At 41.0% G+C, this 21,083-nt stretch overlaps 1 protein-coding gene across 6 annotated transcripts in view; it reads left to right on the top strand.

Moving 5' to 3' along the window:
* Positions 1-21,083, top strand: part of LOC122559210 (EGF-like repeat and discoidin I-like domain-containing protein 3) — a 204,045-nt gene that overhangs the window by 144,788 nt on the left and 38,174 nt on the right. For all 6 annotated transcript variants that reach the window (XM_043708601.1, XM_043708603.1, XM_043708609.1 and 3 more), the window contains 2 exons: positions 3,634-3,789; positions 14,548-14,692. In XM_043708601.1, coding sequence (XP_043564536.1) covers positions 3,634-3,789; positions 14,548-14,692 — 301 coding nt within the window. The remainder of the gene's footprint in view (positions 1-3,633; positions 3,790-14,547; positions 14,693-21,083) is intronic.

Raw genomic sequence — 21,083 nt, 5'->3', positions numbered from 1 at the left:
CATGGCTAAATTGATGCTTTTTACTCTCCTAGGATGACAGTGTCAATTTCTGGAACATCAAGTCTTTGATGTTGGATCATCTGTTTTACTTAAATCCTCTGAATCCACCTTCCACATGAGTGATTGTATCTAAGCTAGGAGGCTCAGCTCTCTCAATCCTTGATCTCACACAACTTGTACAATTAAGTGACACATACATCTCTGCCTTTAAATTGCTTGTATTGCGGTACAATTTGGCTTGTATAACCTCTTACTGTGTCTTCAAAATACTTTGTACTTGTAAAGGTATGCTTCTACATCTGCCAAGTAAAGATTACTGCAGAGGATAACAGCAGAATGTTCAAACCAGAGTCAACATCTGACAAAATAAGACCCACTAAAAGATGTGCCTTAAATTCAGGGAAAACAAAGTTCCAATCAGTTGACCAACCTGAATAACATAGTGCTAAAGATTATAATTCATTTGCTGATGATAATTTTGAATAGTTTAGTGTCTTAAAAGATGTCATAGTTCATAGTGCGAGGATACTCAAGCATACAGATTTTCCTCTCCCGATCTTGGAGTTTCTTTTAATACAAGGTCCTGCATAGGACCAGTTATGGCATAACCTATTTATGTCCCATACTGAGCCATTACTGAACACCATCTTAATGCTGATGAGAAATAATATCCATGAAATTCCTTCAGATGCTGGTGCAGGATTATTTCTGCTCCACAAAGGCCGGCAGCACATGGGGTACTACCTGTTGTGTGTTTATTTTTAATATGTGTTCCCTGGGTACATCCGAACACATGGAAACATCGTGAGGCCACACTGATGAATAGGAAATTTGATGACAGGATATAAAAAATTGACAATGCAGGTCCTGGCTGCCGCTGTGTTTTCCATTCTGGAAAAGAAGAAGCATGAAGCTGCAACATTGCCTCTTTTACAATCAGTGAGGGGAGATGGAATAGTTTTCCTGTTTTCTCCCTCCTTGTTTGATCGTAAGAGGTGTGCTTAAAAATCAAAAGACAGCCTTGTCAGTACAGTGTATGGATTTAACTGTTAATATGCTGTTTGCAAAGGAATATTTTCTGGAGTTTTTTTAACAGAGATAAGATCATTAAAGAGTTAAGCTAAGACTGAAAACGCAATACATGCACGCTGTAGTTTTATGGATTGGTGTATCCAGATTACAAGGAGGGGTTCACAAGTTTGACCAAATATTCAGCAGTGAAAAATGCAAGAGTCATTTGGATGACTGGTAGTCTGTCTGGCTGTGGAATTTTGCAGATATTTAGATCTCAGCTGATATTACTGGATATTACTGTGTGTGCAGCAGACTGCTAACAGATCAGAAATAAATCCACCCTGCACCAATTACACACTGCAGTGGGCTATTTTACCAAGTTGTGGGACTTCATTCCTTCACTTGGTAGGAAATCTCAACCTTGAGCTGCTGGCCCATCTGATTGGTTATATAGTTTTCATAGAAGGTCTTGAAACAGCCTGGCCACTCCTGTCAAGCCAGGCTATTATTGGAGCCAATAGACCCTTTTGTTGTGCTGGGATGGGCTGCCTTTCTTTCTACCTGTATTATGGGGTGCGCCTTGTGAGTGGACAAGGTAAGGAGGAGTTAGGGTGAAGGGGGTGAGTGTGCAAAGTGTGAGTGTGACAGTGGGGGTGTGTGTGTGATGGGAGAATGAGTGTGTAGGGTGTGAGTGTGACACTGGGGGTGTGTGCATAACGGGAGGGTGAGTGCGCGGGGAATTAAGCGTGACACTGGGGCTGTGCGTGATGGGGTTGAGTGTACAGAGGTGTAAACATGATAGTGGGGGTGGGGGTGAGTGTGTGGGGAAGTGAGTGTGACAGTGGGTTAGCCATTCACCCTCTTTTATGTGCCCCCACATTGAAAGCTAAGCTGGTGAGGGCATGAAATATCCAGCCCAATGTTTCATGATGTAGCCAGAATGCTCCTTTTCTTCTGGAGAAGTTGCCATAGAAATTTGAAGACTTTTGCTGTAGAATTCTGTCTGATTGTTTGCAAGAATGCAAACATACTTCAAGACTCACTGGACAGAGCTGAAGGCTGGGCTATTAGACTGAAAAGAGACAGAGAACACAGCAACTGCTGCTTTGTTCCTGCTGGCACCATTTGTCACCCAATCCAAACACACTCATAAAGCTGAGGCCATAAGACTTCTCATTTGTTACCTTCCGAGGTTCAAAAATCCATTGTATATTCCAAAAAATAGCTTTAATTAGTTCACTTCTGTGCAGCTTCTTCTTTGGTTAATGGATCCAGGTGATTTCCAGTTGAGCCTGTACTTTTGCTGAGTTACAATGGAAGCTGTTCACACCTATTGTCGCTGATGGTCTTCATACACCCTGCATCCCCATGATATGAAATGTGGATTGCATAGTGAGAGGAGGTTGCCTGGAAATCCAGTGAACCCAACATCTCTGGTGCAAGCCCATTCAATGCTTTCCTACATGCTTCCTGAAATTAAATCCTCTGCAGCAGTACTTGTGTATTACCTCATCCTCCCATAAGATGACAAGTAAGTCATCTATTCTGCCCGTTTACAATCCACTCAAGCCCAGTGTCTGAACTCAAGGCATTCAAGGTTTTTTGAATTCTTTTAAAACTGTTATCAGGCTCTTGAGTCCAGACTCCAGACTAAACCTTTCTGGCTCCCTGCATTACTGTTCCATGTTTCAATTCTCTGATTATGGCCCAATGCCAGAAAACATAAACCTCTTATAACAATTTATATCTAGATAGCACAGGGGCCATGTGACATCCCAAAGCACTTTGCAGGATTATATATGGCAACAAGCTATACAGTATAATGCATCAGAACAAATGGCCAAATGCTTGGTCAAAGAGGTAACACAGAAACTAGGAACAACAGTAGGTTTTTTTTGGTGTGTCTTAAAAGGAAAATACCAGAGAGGAAGATGGCTACAAAAACACAATGCTTGGAGAAACAACACGTCTGCAGTATCTGTTGAGAGAAAAACAAAGTTAATGTTTCAAGTCCAGTGATCACTTGTCAGAACAGGGAAGTCACTCTGTTTGACAAAAAAGTTCCAAACTTTAGGGCTTGAGTAATGAAGGTTGTTTGCATGGATGGGGGAGGATTAAAATCAAGAACATTTAAGAACTAGATGAGTGAAGATATCTCAAAGGGTTATGCTGTTTGCAAAGGTTACAAAGTGGGTAAGGCCATGAATGGATTTGGAAACAAGGATGAAAATTTAAAATCAAGATGGTGTTTGACCAAGAACCATTGTGCACAATGGTGATGGGTCAATGGGACCTGACGTGCATTAAGACACAGACAGCAGTACTTCGGGTGAGTTTAGGTTTGTCAAGGGTAATATGTGGGAAATCAGCAAGGAATGGATCTGAATAATCAAGTCAAGAGGTATCAAAAGATGTGGATGATGGTTATAATATCAACGAATGGTGAAAGGAGTGAAGTCAGGTGACATTACAGAGGTAGAAGTGGGCAGTCTTAGTGCCACAGTGAAGGTAATACTAGAAGCTCATCCATGTGTCAGCTATGATACCAAAAACCTGAAGCTTTTAAAGAAATGAAACTTTACGTGCTTATCTTCTTATTGAATGATTTCCTTTCCTCAGATTAACCTGCAACGCACCATGAGAATCACAGGATTGATTAGCCAAGGTGCTAAAAGATTTGGCAGCCCAGAATATGTGAAATCGTACAAGATTGCTTATAGTGGTGATGGCAAAACCTGGGCGACTTACAAAGTAAAAGGCACCTATGAGGACAAGGTAAAATGAAAAAAATTGAAATGTGTTTCAGCCCTATGCTTTTATTTAACTTGTGTATAGTTAGTAAGTTTGTGGGTGAAATCACCTGTCTACCCTGTCTCTCATAACTTCGTACATCTTAAACATGCCTTCACCCCCAGCCTCATCTGCTACAAGGAAGACAGTCTCAGTCTATCCAATCTCTCATCATAACTGAAACTATGGCAGGGGAAGGTGATGACCTCATGCTATTATAGCTGGACTGTTAATCCAGAGACCTAGGTAATGTTCCAGGAAGCAGAGTTCAAATCCTGCCATGGCAGTTGATGGAATTTAAATTCAGTAAAACTGGAAATAAGAATCTAATGATGTTGATTATCAGAAAAACCCCCATCTGATTAACTAATGTCCTTTAGGAAAGGAAACTGTCATTCTTATCTGCTGTGGCCTACATGTTACTGTAGACCCACAGTAATGTGGCAAAAGTGAGGACTGCAGATGCCAGAAATCAGAGTCTAGATTAGAGTGGTGCTGGAAAAGCACAGAACCTCAGGCAGCATCCGAGGAGCAGGAAAATCGACATTTTGGGCAAAAGCCCTTAATCAGGAATGAGGCAGGGAGCCTCCAGGGTGGAGAGATAAATGGGAGGGAGTGGAGCTGGGGGGAAGGTAGCCTAGAGTACAATAGGTTGACGGAGGTGGGGATGAAGGTGATAGGTCAGAGAGGAGGGTGGAGCGGATAGGTGGGAAGGAAGATTGGCAGGTGGGACAGCTCATGAGGATGATGCTGAGCCGGAAGGTTGGAACTTGGGGGGAGGGTGGGAAATGAGAAAACTGGTGAAGTCTGCATTGATGCCCTGGGGTAGAAGTGTTCCGAGGCAGAAGATGAGGTGTTCACAGCAACTCTTAACAATCCTCTGGGCAATTGGAGATGGGCAGTAAATGCTGGCCTAGCCTGTGACACCGTCATCCCATAGATGAATAAACACACTGAAACATTGTCAGTTAAATTGTCCCTCAAGACTTGATGCTTCAGGACTGCGATACTTTTTGCTCTTTTCACGTTTCTCTATTTCCTGTTTTACCGTTCTTGTCTGTGGTCATTTAAGCTGTGGTGTATTTGCCAAATGGCAGCAGCCGTCTAATACTTAGACCAAGAAATTATCGCTGAGTCTAAGGAAGTATTGGCATGATATTTTGGGTAATCACTGTGTACAACCCTGTCCCAATTAAATCCAATATGAATGCTGGGAAGGAGTTCTGGATATTTTAATTTTACTCCAATCTGGATTGCAAAAAGCCAGTTATATGGAATTATATTACATTCAAATTCCAATGCAGAAATCATCAATTAAGTCCAACGAGTCTGTGATGGTGTTTACCTTGTATTTACCCTTGCTCTAATTTACATCAGCTTTAATCACATGAGCTCGCTCTATTCCTCTAACATTTTATTCATAGTTGACATGGCCTTTGTTTCAATGTTTGATGCTGTGCGGCTGCTACCTTCTCAGAACAAATTGGCTAATTGATCCTGTTTGCTATGATTCATAACAGAGTGCACTCACCCCGTGAGTCAACGGAAGCTCAAGTGGGTTCTTCATCATTTTTAAAACTGGAAATATTCAGAATTTAGGAGTTAGTCTATTTTCTTCAGTCAAACTTGTTTTCTTTTTGCAATCATGTCTTCCCTCATATTTTATTTAATTTACCTATTTAGATAAATAAATGGGCTAAGTGTTATAGGTATATTTAGAACTCTAATGTTATTTTTTCTGTACTGGTTAGGTGATTATATTTCAAAAATATGAATAGCTGGTATTAATTCATGCTGCTGAATCTTAGATGATAGCATTAAATTAACCTCAATGATTACTAGTAAGAAAACACCTAACAGACAATAATTTGTGTATTTTCCACTAAATGCAAATCATACGTAACTGAATGGGATGATTTATCCTAACAGCCTGGATTGAAGTTCATAATAGAAAGAAGGGTCAGTGTTGGAATGAAAAAGAAATTCACTTTGTTTGAACAACCTAATATATATTTTTGCTGTTTACAATATTGCTTCCAAACTCAAATATTAAAAGAGACTCGTGATTATTTGCTTCTTTCTCTGTTCCAAACAATCTTTTCCAACCTTTTTTGAAAATTTATACTTTGAAGGAATTTGGAAGTTATATCCACTCTCCAGCTGTTTCTTCTGTGTGCTACAATGACAATGGAGTGTACAAATTGTTCAGTACATCAGTGCATCCATCCAGTTTGTGATCTGAGACAATTATATAACATTCTTCCTGCAGTCTAATGTGGTGAAAAATGTAATGTTTGTTAAAAGCTATTTTACTTTGTTCTGAAAATGATTTGCTTTTGTTTCTGATGTTTAGTAAATGTACTTTTTCTGTTTACTGAACAGAATAAGAAATAGTGAGGCATTTGGTGATGGGTGTCCATAACAGCCTTGTCAACAAAACTAAAACCCATAGAAGAGCAGTTACATTTGATCCAAATTTTGCTGCTTGACGTGAAACAGTTATTTTTTTTCAGACTCCAGAAAGGTGATGGAATAAAACTCCAGATTGCAGTTATCAAACAACCATCAAAGACAGAATAGATTCATACTTCTCTATGAGTGTCAGAAACAAATTAGAGATGTGCAACAAGTACTGAATATAGATGCTGCTTTGATTCACTGTAATCCTAAGAAACAATTGGCTTTAGCAGCAATGCCTTGCCATAATTTATTGTAATGGAAGACACTATGAAGAAGTCTTTAATATGTAGTTTATGTACATTAACCACATCAGAACATCACACAGTGTTGCTAAATTCTATGAATATTTGTATGATACAAGGCTCACTTTGGTAACAGATCACAAGCTCTTATTTGTTTTGAAGAAGGGGACACCATCTCTTGTGGCAACATACTTTGAGAGTTGATTGTAATGGGCTGTCAGTGCAATTTCATATAAGTATCATACTAGCATATGAACACAAGAACATGAAACCAGTGTAGGCCACTTAGCCCTTCAATCCAACTCCACCATTCAATAAGATCATGGCTGATCTGATTTTAACCTTAACTCTACATTCCTGCATACTCCTGGTGATCTTTCATTCCTTTGTAATCAAGAAGCTGTCTACCTCTGCATTGAAAATAATTAAAGTTTGTACATCCACTGTCTTTTGAGGAAGGGGATTCCAAAGACTATCAACACTTTGACAGAAAATGTTTTCTCATCTCCGTTTTAAATTGGTGCCCTGTTATTTTTAAATTATTACCCCTAGTTCAAAGTTCATTTACAAGAGGAAACATTCTTTCAATATCCATCCAGTAAAGTCCCCTCAAGATCTTATAAATTTCACTTCAGTCACCACCTGACTCTGCTAAACTCCAGAAGATATAGTCCTAGCCTGTTTCTCTTGTCCTCATAAGCCAATCCATTCATTCTACGTATTAGACTAGTCAATCTTTTCTGACTGCTTCCAATACATGAACTGTCTGAAGATACAGTGACCAGTACTGTACACAGTAAGTCAGCAAATCGTGCAAACGCAGGCATTCTTTGCCATGAATACTGATTCATTTCCAGCCAATGAATTACCTGTGAATTACTTAACATGCACAAATTACATGCTGGTGTCTGCCAGAGAAATTAGTGAAGAGACGCAAGGATATGCTTTTCGGAAAAGTGAATATTTTAAGGAAATGGTAGCCAAGTGTATGATGATGTACTCAGCATCAAACCAAATGCGGATCAAGGCTGTCTGCTAAGGGAAAGAGCCACTATTCCACAAAGTTTTAGAGTGAGATTGTTAGATAAATTTCACAAAGAGCACAAATTCATAGTCTATATGAAAGCAGTAGAAAGAAGTTTTTCTTTGGTATCAATCATAGAGTAAATAAAATAGTGGAAAGTTGTGGAGTATGTCCAAGAATCAGAAATAATCCACCCAAGGTTCATTTCATTCCACAATCAAACCCAAGAAAACCATGGGAATGAACACATATGGAACTTTTTAAAATGGAAGAGAAAGAGCACTTTGTTTGGTTTGATAGCTTTAGTGAGTGGATATAAATGCCCAATACAAGTGCCAAAATTATTGAGGTTTTGAGAAGTTGGTTTCCAATTTATGGGTTGTCAACAATGTTGATGTCATATAATAATCCACAGTTTATGACAAAATTGTTTGAAATATATCTCTAAGAATGCAGTCAAGAATAGAGTCAGCATTTTCCAGAATTACCATGCAGGCAGCATTGCAGAAAGAACTGTACTAGTTGTGAAGAGATCTTTGAAGAAATATTTTTTAGGTTACAAACAAGAGAATAATTTCTAAGGTTCTTTACAGGATAAGCGAAATGGTTTTCAATTCTGGAACAGGTTATTAACCTTGTGAATTAATGTTTAAACATACTCCTGGGACACAGCTTGAGCTTGAGGTGAATAACGAAGTAAGAGAAAAGTGAAGATGTGATGTGATTTGTAGAGCTCATTGCTGACCAGAGGTCATGGTTAAAACAAAAAAATCACTGGAGTTAAAAAGAGCATTTTTAAAAAATGTGTTCATGAGATCTGGCTGTCTCTGGGTAAGACAGCATTTATTGCCCATCCCTGCGTACCCTCAAGAAGGTGGAGGCAGGCTGCCATCTTGAACCACTGCACTGGGGCACCCATAGTGCTGCGAAGAGGGAATTTCCAGTATTTGCTCAAGCAATAGTTATGGAATTAGTTAATGGAATACTTCTAAATTGGGATAATATGTGGCTTGGAGGGGAACTTGCAGGTGTTGGCCAGCGTTCCCATTTGTTTACTGCCGTTGTCCTGTTAGATGCTACTGGCTATGGATTTGGAAGGAGCTGTCCAAGGAGCCTGTGAAATTCAGCAGGACATTTATTAGATGGTACACACTGCTGCCACTATGCCTCAGTGGTGAAGTGAGTGAATGCTGAAGGTGATGAATGAGGTGCTAATCAAGTGAGCTGCATTGTGTTGGATAGTGTAAAATTTCTTGAGTGATGTTGAAGCTACATTCATCCAGGCAAGTAGATAGTTTTGCATCACACTCTTGATTTGTGCCTAGTAGATTGTAGAAAGATATTTGGGAGACAGAACGTGAGTTACTCACTGAAGAATTCTTCGACTCTGACCTGCTATTGTAACCATGGAATTTAAATGACTGGACCAACCCAGTTTCTGCTCAATAATAACCCCCAGGATATTTATAGTAATAGTAATGCAATTGACTGACAAATGGTGATGGTTACATTCTCTCATTGGAGATGACCCATGCCTCACAAAGTTCGAAATGAAGCTAAAACATTACCATAAAATTCACCAGTTAAGTGAGTCATGTTTTAGGTTAAGATACATTAATCATGGTGCAAATTCCAACCATTAAGTGGAGTTTGTAGTCTCCCACAGTTTCTCCTGCAGATGCTGGCAAACCTGCTGAGTTTCTCCAGCATTTTGATTTCACGAAGAAATAGTGTTTTTACTTAATTACTACTTATCAATTTTATTTTTGATAAGCACATTCCTGATGTTAAGTAAAAACATTTTTGTTTACTACGGGAGTGAGAAATGTTTTAATGATTGCGCAGACAAATAAGCAATCCAAATTGTTAAATTTTCGGGTACGTTGATGTAGGTTTAGTGTTGTATATTCTGAGAAATTATCTATAAGCACCATTTTACATATTAATATGCATGTTTTTAAGTAGGGAGGGTGTGTAGTAACAGGCATATTTTAACAGTCAAATGTTCTGTTATTCTATCCTCTCTTCGGCAAATAAGTTTAGATCAATTATGGGCGCCTGCTGTGAGTCCACATGTTAATCTTTCTCAGTGAAATACACAACAAAGCCCTTAGAGAGGCTACAGAAAAAGGTTTACGAGAATGTTTTCAGGGATTGAGAGACTCAAGTCACAATTACAGTTATACATTAGAGAAGTCAAGGTGTTTCACCTTCAAGAAGAAAAGATTTGTAGGAAATTAAATAGGGATTCTCAAAATCATGAGATAATTACTGAGAGAGAATCTTTTTCCCATTGGCAGACGGATCAAGCAGCAGAGATTGTTGTTTTAAGATGAATAAACAAATTAAGCCACTGCAACACTCTGAAAAGTGTTTTCCTTGACCGAGAACAATGAGAAACTGGAATGCAATGTCTCAGAGCATGGTGGAAACAGAATCAGTTAGGTCATTAGAGTTGGATAGGCTCCTGAAGAGAGATGATTTGCTGAGCTAAAGGAAAAAGGTCAGGGAATGGGCTGAGCAAAGTTGTTGTTGGAGCTCACGTAGACAGGAATGGCCTCCCTCAATGTTGGAATAATTCTATGGGAGGAATGGTGTTAAGGCATCAGAGACCTCACTTGCTGCTGCAGAGCTGGTGAGAGACATTGGTTGCCTCTTTAAAGAAGGTTCTTAAGACTGAAAAGGCAGTGATGAGACCACTAATGGGCCTTTCTGTAGATTAAAGGCCCCAGAATTGATCATCTTGCCTACTCCGAGCTCCCAACCAATCAGAAGCTGGCAGCTGTTGTGCTCAGCAATGCAATAGTACCATGGTTGCTGCAGGAAGAACCTGTGCCCCAGAGCAGCTAGGCCACAGTTAAGAAATGCTGGGGGAGAAGGGAGCAGAAAGTTTAAGAGCAAGGACAGACTCTCACTGGCCCACCTTGCATTCCCAGTGTCCAGTCTCTTGATCAGGCTTTAAGTATCTTTGACCAAGAGATCCTTCCCCCAACAACACAAGGTGACAATCTGCTGCTCAGTTTCAGCTACCGTGCATGCCAAATAGCTACAAGGACATCTCTGTCCATAACTGAGCTAATACCAGTTGAGGTCGGATGAGAACCGTAAGTACATAGTTTAGGGCCACAGACAGTGGCGGGATAGGTACATCAATGTGGACCTTTCTGACAGAATCGCAGATTCAGGCAGGAATGTGCGGGGAACTTCAGGAATGCTTCCACCTTCCCTATTGAAAATGCAAGTCCTGCCTCCAAGCTTGCCACTAGACAGAGCAGGAGATTCAGCCCTATGGTTCTGTTAAGTGACAGTGGTGAGCAAGCTCAGTTGGCTGGATGGTTGGTTTGTGATGCAGAATGATGCCAACAACATAGGTTCAATTCTTGTGTGAGCTGAGATTACCATGAAGGACTCTCTTTCTCTACCTATCCCTCGCCTGAGGTGTGATGACCCTCCGGTTAAAGCACCATCAGTCAGTCATCTTTTTCTAATGAGAGAGCAGCTGTATGATCTGGGAAGACTATGGTGACACAACACCAACCATGATCTGCCAAGACTATGGTGACTTTTGTATCAAATGATACAATTTGTCTTTTAAAGAGCAGCTCATCAATGCTCTTCTAAATATAAACATGACAGAGATTGGCTCACCTTTGGTTTTGTTGAGTTTAGAAACATTTGAATAAGGACTGACTGGGACAACTAGCCAGTTGACTCATTGATACTGACAGTGTGAGGAAGCTGAATTAAAATGTTGGCAAATTTGCTGCAGCAGTGCATCTCATGGAATATCCCATTTGTTAGATATTTCCCCATATCTTTCAGTTTATGTGTATAGCTTGTCAGTAGTTTGAGCTGAGAATGGTGTGCTGAAAGCAACAGGGCATCTGGGATTTCATTGAATGATGGTGCCACCAGTCTCTCTCTCTCTTAAAATTGACATTTATGGATTGAGAAAGAAAAGGAAAAGTGCTGAGCAGGAAATGGGATGGACAGGAGTTAAATCAAGTAAAGAGTAATAAAGACAGATAAAGAAAGATTGGGTTTGAATTAAGACAGCGACAAAGGAAAAGGAAAAATAAGATTTATAAACTGAAATTGATTAAAATCTCCAAAAGCTAATGCTCTTTTTCTGAGGTTTTATAATTTCAGTTGTTCCATTTTTGAACTGATGAGGTTCAAACTGATGAGGTTTGAACAGATTTTCATTTTTTTTTAAAATGCTGTTCAGTACAAGACCCCAACGTTGCTGTGGGGAGTTTAATTGGCAATTAACACATATGTATAGCAATTTCCTAAATTCAAGCTAGATTGTCAGCAAGTTCCTGATTTTGCAAACCTAACAGCCAAACCATTGGCCAGCAGCTTAAGATGATTCATAATTCATGGCAACTCACTTCCTTGCCACTAGTTTCAGCTGATTTATGCATTAGTAATAACGCACACATTAAACTCAATATTTTGACATCAAGTATTGGCTAGCATCACATTGTTTTTGGGAATTGGCTATGCACAGATTGGATACTATGCACAAACTCCTATGTTAACCAGTCGGTGGCTGCCATGCTGTGGTACCAGCTGGTCCATTTGGCCCCTCCTCCTGGTTTTGTCACTGACATCCAGAGAATGTTGGTCGACTCCTTCTGGGACAAAAAGATGCACTGGGTCACTGTGCAGGTTCTGCGTCTCCCTATTGAGGAGGGGGGCGGGGGGGTCAGTCGCTGGTGTGCGTTCGCACCCAGGTGGTGATTTTCCATCTTTAGGCCTTGCAGTGATACTTTTATGTTGAGCCTCCTCCTAGGTGGTGAGCTCTGGCGACGTATTTTTTCCGCCAGGTGCGTAACCTCAACTACGACATGCAGCTCCTGTTCATCGACCGTGACGGTTTGGCGGTCGCCCTCAGGACGCTGCCTGTCTTTTACCAGGACCTGATCACTGTCTGGAACATGGTCGCAACACGTTGCACCTACTCTCTGGCAGGAGTAGCGGCTGTTTTCAGGGAGCCGTTGCTCAGGAATCTGCACCTCCGTACTCATGGGTTCGTGTGGCTGTCGGAGGGGAGGGCCGTGGCGGCGAGGGTGACCAGGGTCGGGGACGTGCTGGGTGGTGGGTGCCTTGGCTGGACGCTGCCGCAGGATATAGCGAGCAGGGCAGCGGTAGACATCCAGTTCGTGGCCATTGCCATTGATGCCTTAGAACAGCAGTGCTCAGACCCGACGTAGTGCACCAGTTGGAGGACGCTCAGGTATACGGGGGAATCCCGTCTGCCCTTACGGAATTTCAAATTGGCCCCATGGTCCCGTACTTCCCCCGGGAACCTGTGTTCCACAACCTGAGCCACTTCCGGAATTTTAGTTTTGTACCTTTTAAGGACATAAAATGATAGGCACTGTATTGACTGCTGCTGCACACCGTCCACCTCTTCTCCCTCATCCACCGCCCGGACACACCTTGGCGTGCCCATTTGCACCGGGTGGTGGTGATCCCCAGTGGAGGGCTCTCTATGTGGGAGTCCTCCCCCTTTCTCTCGGGGATCTGGGGTGGAGGGTGCTGCATGCAGCGGTCCCCTGCAACCACAGATTGCAGTGGTTCACTGACTCTCAGCCCAACTGCTTGTTCTGTGGTGCTGTGGAGTCTGTGGACCACGTGTATATTGGGTGTGGGCGTTTGCATTCCTTTTTGATTTTCTAAAGAACCTTCTTCTCTATTTTTGGTTGCACTTCAGTCCCATGCTCCTGATCTTCGGGGACCCAGTATGGAGGGGGGGAGGGCAAGTCTGAGGACCTCCTCATGGGTCTGCTCTTGGGCCTGGCCAAACTGGCCATAAACAGGTCCAGGCTGTGGGCCGGGGAGGGGGTTGTTAGGGCCGATTGCCTGCCCCACTTCTGCGGTTATAATAGAGCCCGGGTGTCTCTGTAGAGGGAGCACGCGGTGTCCACCAATATTCTTGAGCTGTTCAGGGAGAGGTGGGCACCGCAGGGAATGGAGTGCATTATTTCCCCGTCCAATTCTATTTTGATCTAATCCCTTCCCTCCCCTTCACTGTTTGATCACACAGCATTGACCTTTGATGTGAAGGGCACTGCTTGTCATTGGCCACTTGGGTGTTTCTTTTCTTCCTGATGGTGGAAATTGAATAAAGATTCATACACCTTGCATCTTTCACTGTCTCTCACACCTGCACACACACAACATGGGTGCGGTGGAAAAATAAGCACTGCCGCAGTTAGGCGGTAGTGTGGGGATAATATAACAAAAGAAAAAAAAACTCCTATGTTACAACAGAGGCTACACTTCAAAGGTGCTTCATTATTATAAAGTGACTTAGATCATCCTGAGGTTATATAAGGTGCTATATAAATGCATGTCTTTATTTCTTTCTTCACACTTGTTTGTCTGTGGTTGGGTAGTTTCTGCTACCCTGCACATAAAAACAAAATTGGTTTTCTGTCTTCCAATTTCCATTATCAACCATAGGGTCCTTTTCATTATGGTGGAATGAACGTGATCCACTTTACAAGTAATTCTGCATTTTCACATTAATACTGGCAATAACTCATTCATTGGTTTTCTCACATTATATAGATCAAAGCAGACATATGTCTAAGAAGTATATGAGAAAAGTGATTACACTCTGACATTTGTTTCTAGCTATTGATTTAAGCAGTGAATGTTCCCTGCATTTCATTATGCTGCTCCACTTTGATTTTGTAATGTATCTTCCAATACCCTTGCAGATATGTCCAGGCATGTGATAAATTCTCCTTCAAAGCTAGCTTGGGAGCTGGTCATTTTATTGTGATGCTGCCTTGTCCCATTATGCTTAGGGATTTATAATGGCAGAGACTGTTTCATTGATGTGTTTAGTTATTGTATAGGTTAATCTGTTTGAATGTAATACTTTGTGAGAATAATCTGGTCATCTTAAGTGGGCAAAAGATCTGTTGCATCAATAAATCAACCTCATAACTCAGACACATTGCACTGTCCCACTAAATATACTCTGTTCAAAATTTGCAGGTCTTCCGTGGAAATGTCGACAACAACACTCCACATGCAAATTCTTTTAATCCACCTATAGAGGCCCAGTACATAAGACTGTATCCTCAAGTCTGCAGGAGACACTGTACATTGAGGATGGAGTTGCTTGGCTGTGAAATGTCAGGTAATCGTAAATTAACACTCTTTGGGATGTGTACTGTTGGAAATACCTACTTTAAAAGATTTGCTATGAAAGTGATTAATTTTTTTGATTAAACTATGAATTATATATTAGCTTTCCAGGAATGAATTTGTTCCACTTCATGTAATTCCGATCAAAATTCTAGGATTTGCAACTGTGATTAATCACTAGTTATGAATCCTAATCACACAGGCAGTCATTCACAGGTTCAAGCGAAGGTTTACGGAATCAAGACTGAAATTTGTTGGTTGACTGGCAAGGGACCACACAGATGAAAAGTGTTGCATTATTATTACAGGGCAGAAGTTGGCTCATTATTAAACAAGTTTGAGGAGCCTTGCAGACTCAAATGTGCTTTCAGAAACCAATCATTATGGAAACAAGGTCGTTATTTTTTCATTTCAAATCAGACACATTTCTCAATAGCGTGAGAAGGTGCAATATGAATGCAAGTCTGTCTTGTTCTTTCAATATTGTTGCTATCTTGGTTGATTTATTTTCGTTTTGTTTCACTTCCCACCTATCTTGGAGAATTGGGCAGCTTTTATACTCGATATGCTGTACCCCTTCCCTTCCACCAATTCTGCAAAGAAGGATTTCAATGACCAGACAACAGTCTAGCTGTCATTAAATATCTTCTTATTATATCCATTGCCTGATTGTATTGATTGACTTTCAATATCTGTTTCTCTTTACTGTTGTTTGATTGAACATTCAATGAAGAAAATTAAATGTTATTCCTGTCCTCATGCAGTGGTGTAAATGCAGTGTAAACCACAGCACTGAATACTAATTTACAGATTGCTCCAATTTTCTTCAAACTTATATCACAGAAATTCCTTTGGCCAGCTATGCCATTGCTCACTCTGCGAAAGGTCTACCCAATTACCATCAATCAATCTCATTTTCATCATTTCACCATTTCCCTACAGTACTTTTCCTACTTGTGTATAAAGCTGATTTACTTCTGAAAGTTGATATAACTGCACTAAATCAATTTAGGATATTAGGCTTGGTGTGGATGAGTTGACTGAATGGTCTGTTTCCATGCTGTATAACTCTATGACTCTAAGTGTGCTGTAACTTCGATCTTTATCTTCGTTTCTGACCTGCAAGCCCACATTGACTAACCAATTGTCTCCTCTCCAGCCTGCTCTCCCTTCCCGCTTGAATGATTATTCCCTTCTGATCTGTTCCTGATCGATGACTAGTCCACTGTCTGCCCCCTCCAAACCCGACCCATGCTCCAATACTAACTGACCAATTGCCCCGGTTCTATCCACCTCTCATACTGACTGACTTATTGTGTCTTATTCTATCTAGTGCTCTCTCACTAACTGACTGAATGTCCTTCCTACTGACCAGTCCTTTCTCATTGACTTGATTGTCTTTCTCTGACTCATCCTTTCTCACAAACTGACTGACTAAATATTTCCTTTATCTTACCGTCTCCCATACTCACCGACTGTGCCCATCTAACATGTTCTACCTCATTGACATATTATTCCCTTAGTGTCCTATTGTTCTGCAGACGGACCCATTGCCCCCTCCCTAATGAATTCCTGCCACTGACTGACCTTCTCTGCACGCTGAATTTTCCAGATGATAAATTACTACATGCACACAAATGAACATGGTAAGCTGCAGCATCACTGTAATGGCAAACCTTACATCTCTGCTTCAACTAATTGCATAAATTGACCACCGCAGAGCAAAATTACAATATCCTGCAAAATTTGGTTGGCGCACAGGGAGATGTAATGACTATTATCTCCCCCACCACCACCTCCCACCAATTCCCCATTCTGCCAAACACACTATTTTGCTTCCTGCTATAATACGATCCATAGAGGCCAATAGCATCTGGTGTCTTGCCAGCATCTTATTTTTTATCTTCTTTCAGCTGTTGACTAAACATGCAAGCTCTAAAAGATGTTCAGTACTTGAAAGTTAATCTGAGATAATCAACATCTATGTGAATGTAGTTATTTTGTATAAGCCATTACAGCATGCAAAGGTGGAGACTCTAGCTAGTGTGTTCTCCTCGTACTTCCCAAAGATGCTGAAATAAAGGGTGGATTCTTCAAGCATCAGGGGTCGATTCAACTATCTAGTGAACCAGCAAGACAGTGGCACTCCGTCCTCCACGTAACGCCTGCCGAACCATAAGCCATTCAAGCAGTGGCAAGGGCATGGACCAGCTCCCCAGGCACAGAGTTTCCTGCCAAGTGAGAGCTGTTCAGAGACTGACAGCTCCTGTGCACAGCAATGCATGAAGGAGACTGCTGCTGGAAGAGTACTCCTGTATCACAGACAATCCAGTACTAAGCTAAGTGCAGTAGGATAAGGTGCTTCAGGAGAGGGGAGTCAGGGAGGTTAGGTGCAGGAGCAAGGGGCTAGCTCCCCAGAGTCTACCTATTGCTCAATGCCCAGTTGCTCCAACACTGTGTTTATCAAGGGACCCGTCTCAGATAGTAGCAATCAGGAATGTCTGCAGCTAGGTTAACCCTAGCAGAGGCAGGCTAAGAGCCTTAGGCAATCATAATTGGTCATTTTGGAGCCTTTATTCACAGTGTGGCATGAAGGACATGCCTGACTGCCCATGCCATAGTTCTGCCATGGCTGGAATTTGGTGGCGTCTAGTTACCATACCTAATGGACTGCTATATCTGCCTCAACACTCATTAAGGAGGAGAAAGTGAGGACTGCAGATGCTGGAGATCAGAACTGAAAATGTGTTGCTGGAAAAGCGCAGCAGCTCAGGCAGCATCCAAGGAGCAGGGTTCCTGAAGAAGGGCTCATGCCTGAAGTGTCAATTCTCCTGCTCTTTGGATGCTGCCTGACCTGCGCTTTTCCAGCAACACATTTTCAGCTCAACACTCATTACCATGGACAGAATTATATTCCACTTCAAGTTTTCAATCTTATCCACCGTTTTACTGTTTTAGGACAAGTTGAACTTTGGCCTGTAGCCTGTGGAAGTATAATATTCTGTCATCCAACAAACCAGACAGGTAGTCACGTAACCTGTAATGGTTTTTTAATGTCAGTGTTTTGGTTATTTCCTTGGTTCTTTAAGCATAGTTGAAAGTAGAAATAAGTTATATTCCTTGAAGTGTTACTTTGTTTGGTTTTAGAATTACAGTATACACTGCCCTGTACTTTAGTGTGAGACTACTGCAGAAGTATTTTGATATGGTATTAGCTTGTTTGGACCAATTTTGAAATAAAAAAAAGGCATTTGGAAAAGAATTGCACTTAAGACTTGTAAAATTAGGCATATGAATACAATTTTAAAGTATTGAGATGAAAAGTGATGAAAATGCTAATGAACTAAGCACTGAAGCTATTTCCCTATAGATTTATGAGAAGCAATTTGTTCACTGCTCTCAGTAATTAGCAAGCACTTCACCAATTCTGTTTGGATGTCATTGATCCTAATTGTACAGTAGGGATTATTGGCCATTGGCTCGCTCTTCTGATTATGAACACAGATGGCAAAAAGTTCAACACAGGTTATAGACTCTGAAAGCTGCACTGGCAAATTTTTGCCAGACTCCGAGATTAGAAAAAGAAACTACAATCTTAGTTCCTTCGTTAATTTGTGATATTATGTAAATACAAGTAAGAATTGAAGTTAATGACTCTTGCTCTGTAAATAGAATAATATTTTGCTATATTTCCATGAAATGTAAACTAGTCCTCTTTCTGAACGGTCAGAGAAGCGCACAAAAGCAAGATGAGGATAAATTTAACCTCCCACAAAACACACAGGCTATGATCAGGGTGTGGTGGGGCAAGCTGCTATTAAGTGAGTAACTGTGAAAAACCTATGACAGCATCCCATGAGCTTGCTTACCTTTGGTTTCACCATGGCAGCTTTGAGGTTGGCTCGGTACCCTCTCTGAATAGATGGAGTTATTGTTAGAAAATTTGAACACAATTCGGTTACTATGATTTAAGCAACCATCTTTTTTATCCATTCATTCTATCACCCTGCAATCTCTCCTTCTCATGATCTCTCCTGCCATAATGTCCATCAGTCATGAAATCTCATCCCCAAAATCCCTGCTAGTTAACCTAGACTTGTCCCTGACTCAAGGAATTTTCTCTTTGTCTCTGCAATTTCTTATCCTGTCATTTTCAGATCCCATTCCCCCACCTCAATCTTTATATCCCTCCTGGTTGCTGTTCTCTAAGCCTCCCTAGATTAATTTATGATCTCCAGTCACGGGGGCAGTCTACCGTAGTCTGCAACTGCTTACTGTTGGGTTTGAACTCCGCATTTCCAAGCTTCCAATATTACTTTGCATGATCAGATACAAGGCACCAACAGGATTATGAGCACCATGGAATAATTAACATCACTGAATCTAACAAACTATCTATAGCAGCTCCATATTTATAATATTGCTTCTGCAGGTGAAATCTCTAGTTGCATGTGCATTTGCACCTTTGCATCTAAGGGGAATTTAGAACCAAAGTCAGTGTGAATCAAGGTCGAGCTATGCTGTTCTAAATAGACATATATAGAGTAAGATTTCTGCAAAATCATTGCAATAAAATATGATGTATGCACAGTTAACAGCACTTTGCAATGTTTTATCGTGGAAAAATTGCCACATAATTGGTATTCCCAATGGAAATCTCTCTCACATTTTTGGGTAATTGCAAAGAGCAATTAATTGGATTGCCACATGAGTTTCTGAACTTGACTGAACATTTCTTGAATAAAACCTACTTTTCTGAGGACTTTCAGAGAAGTTTTGTTTGCTGAATTTGAATATAATAATTACAATATGATAGTAAGTAAAAATAATAATAAAAATGTAATGGTTTTAATAACTTGATGTATGAGAATATCCCAAACTGCCAGGAACTGCCAGGAGTTACAAAGAAGCTTTAGTGAGATGTAAATTACGGAGGAAGACACAGAAAATTGTGTGTTGTCAAAATACAAAGTCGTCAATGGGATTGGGTTCAAGGACTTCCCACATGAGCCATGCCTTCCAGAATAGGAAAACTCTGAGACAAGGAGGCAGTAAATTTTCTTTGTGGGATCACACGATAAAAGCAGCCTTTCTTGTCCCCCTCTGAAGACGTTCTCTTCAGATCCACCTTAGCCTGATGGGATGACTGCTCATCCTGACCTAACTATGCAGCCTGAACTCAATGGCAATATCTCATCCCATAATCAAATCACTGCAAGAGACCTTTCAGCCAATCATCTCTGTGTCAGCTCTCTATAAGAGGTCCTCAGTTAGTACTACTACCCATACTTTGGATCTGGAGTCACATGGAGGCTAGACTGGGCAAAGATGGCAGTTTCCTTCTCTAAAGAACATTACTGGACCAGATAGATTTTTCCACCAATCAACAGTGGTTTCACAGTAATCATTAAACTCTTAAATCCCACATCAGTATTCATTCCCACATTCTGTGAACTAATAGAAAAAAAAATACTTAGCACTTGTCAGCCCAAACCTGGATGTTATTCCAGTAATGTTGCATTTGGGCATAGAATGCTTCAGGATCTGAAGAGTTGTGAATGGTGCTGAACATTGTGCGAGCATCTCCGATTCTGATGTTGTATTGGAGGGAAGATCATTGATGAAGCAGTTGAAGATGGTTGGGTGAGGACACTGCTCTGAGGAACTCCTGCTGAGATGACTGGCCTCCAACAACCACAACCATCTCCCTATGTGCCAGGTATGACTCCAATTAGTGGAGATTTTGCCTCCAGTTTTGCCAGGGGTCCTTGATGCCGCACTCTGTCAAATATAGCCTTGATGTCAAGGGCTGTCACTCTTACCTCATCTGTGGAATTCAGTAATTTTATCCATGTTTGAACCGAAACTGTAATAAAGTCGGGAGGAAAATGATTCCAGCTGAAACCAAAGTGGGCACCAGTGAGCAGGCAGTAGCTAACAAAATGCTGTTTTGCTGTTTGATAGCACTGTTGATGGTACTTTATACAAGCTTATTGAGGATCATGAGAAGACAGATGGGATGGTACTTAGCTGCATTGAATTTCACTTGCTTTTTGTGTACATGCATAGGACATACAGAGCAATTTTCCACATTGTCAGGTAAATGTCAGTGTTGTGGCTTTTGCTTTTAATTGTTTTGTCATGAGTATTTTGTTACAAAATAGAGTGAAAAGTGTTGTATGGTGTTGCCATTCTCCGGCACCATTTTAAAACACGAAAAAATAAACCAAAGTATGGAATATAAAAGCAGAAAGAGGAAGAAATAAAGAATAGGTGTCCAACTTTACAATTCTTCTTGTTAAGTGCTCTGCCGTGGGCCTGCTGGCCAGACACAAGCCCCCTTCACTGGCCGCCACTGGAATAAATGTTGCCCGCTCTTCAGC

This window comes from Chiloscyllium plagiosum, chromosome 2, assembly GCF_004010195.1.
Source record: "Chiloscyllium plagiosum isolate BGI_BamShark_2017 chromosome 2, ASM401019v2, whole genome shotgun sequence".
In the NCBI taxonomy this organism is placed as follows: domain Eukaryota; kingdom Metazoa; phylum Chordata; class Chondrichthyes; order Orectolobiformes; family Hemiscylliidae; genus Chiloscyllium; species Chiloscyllium plagiosum.
This window is presented reverse-complemented; position numbering and strand designations above follow the sequence as displayed.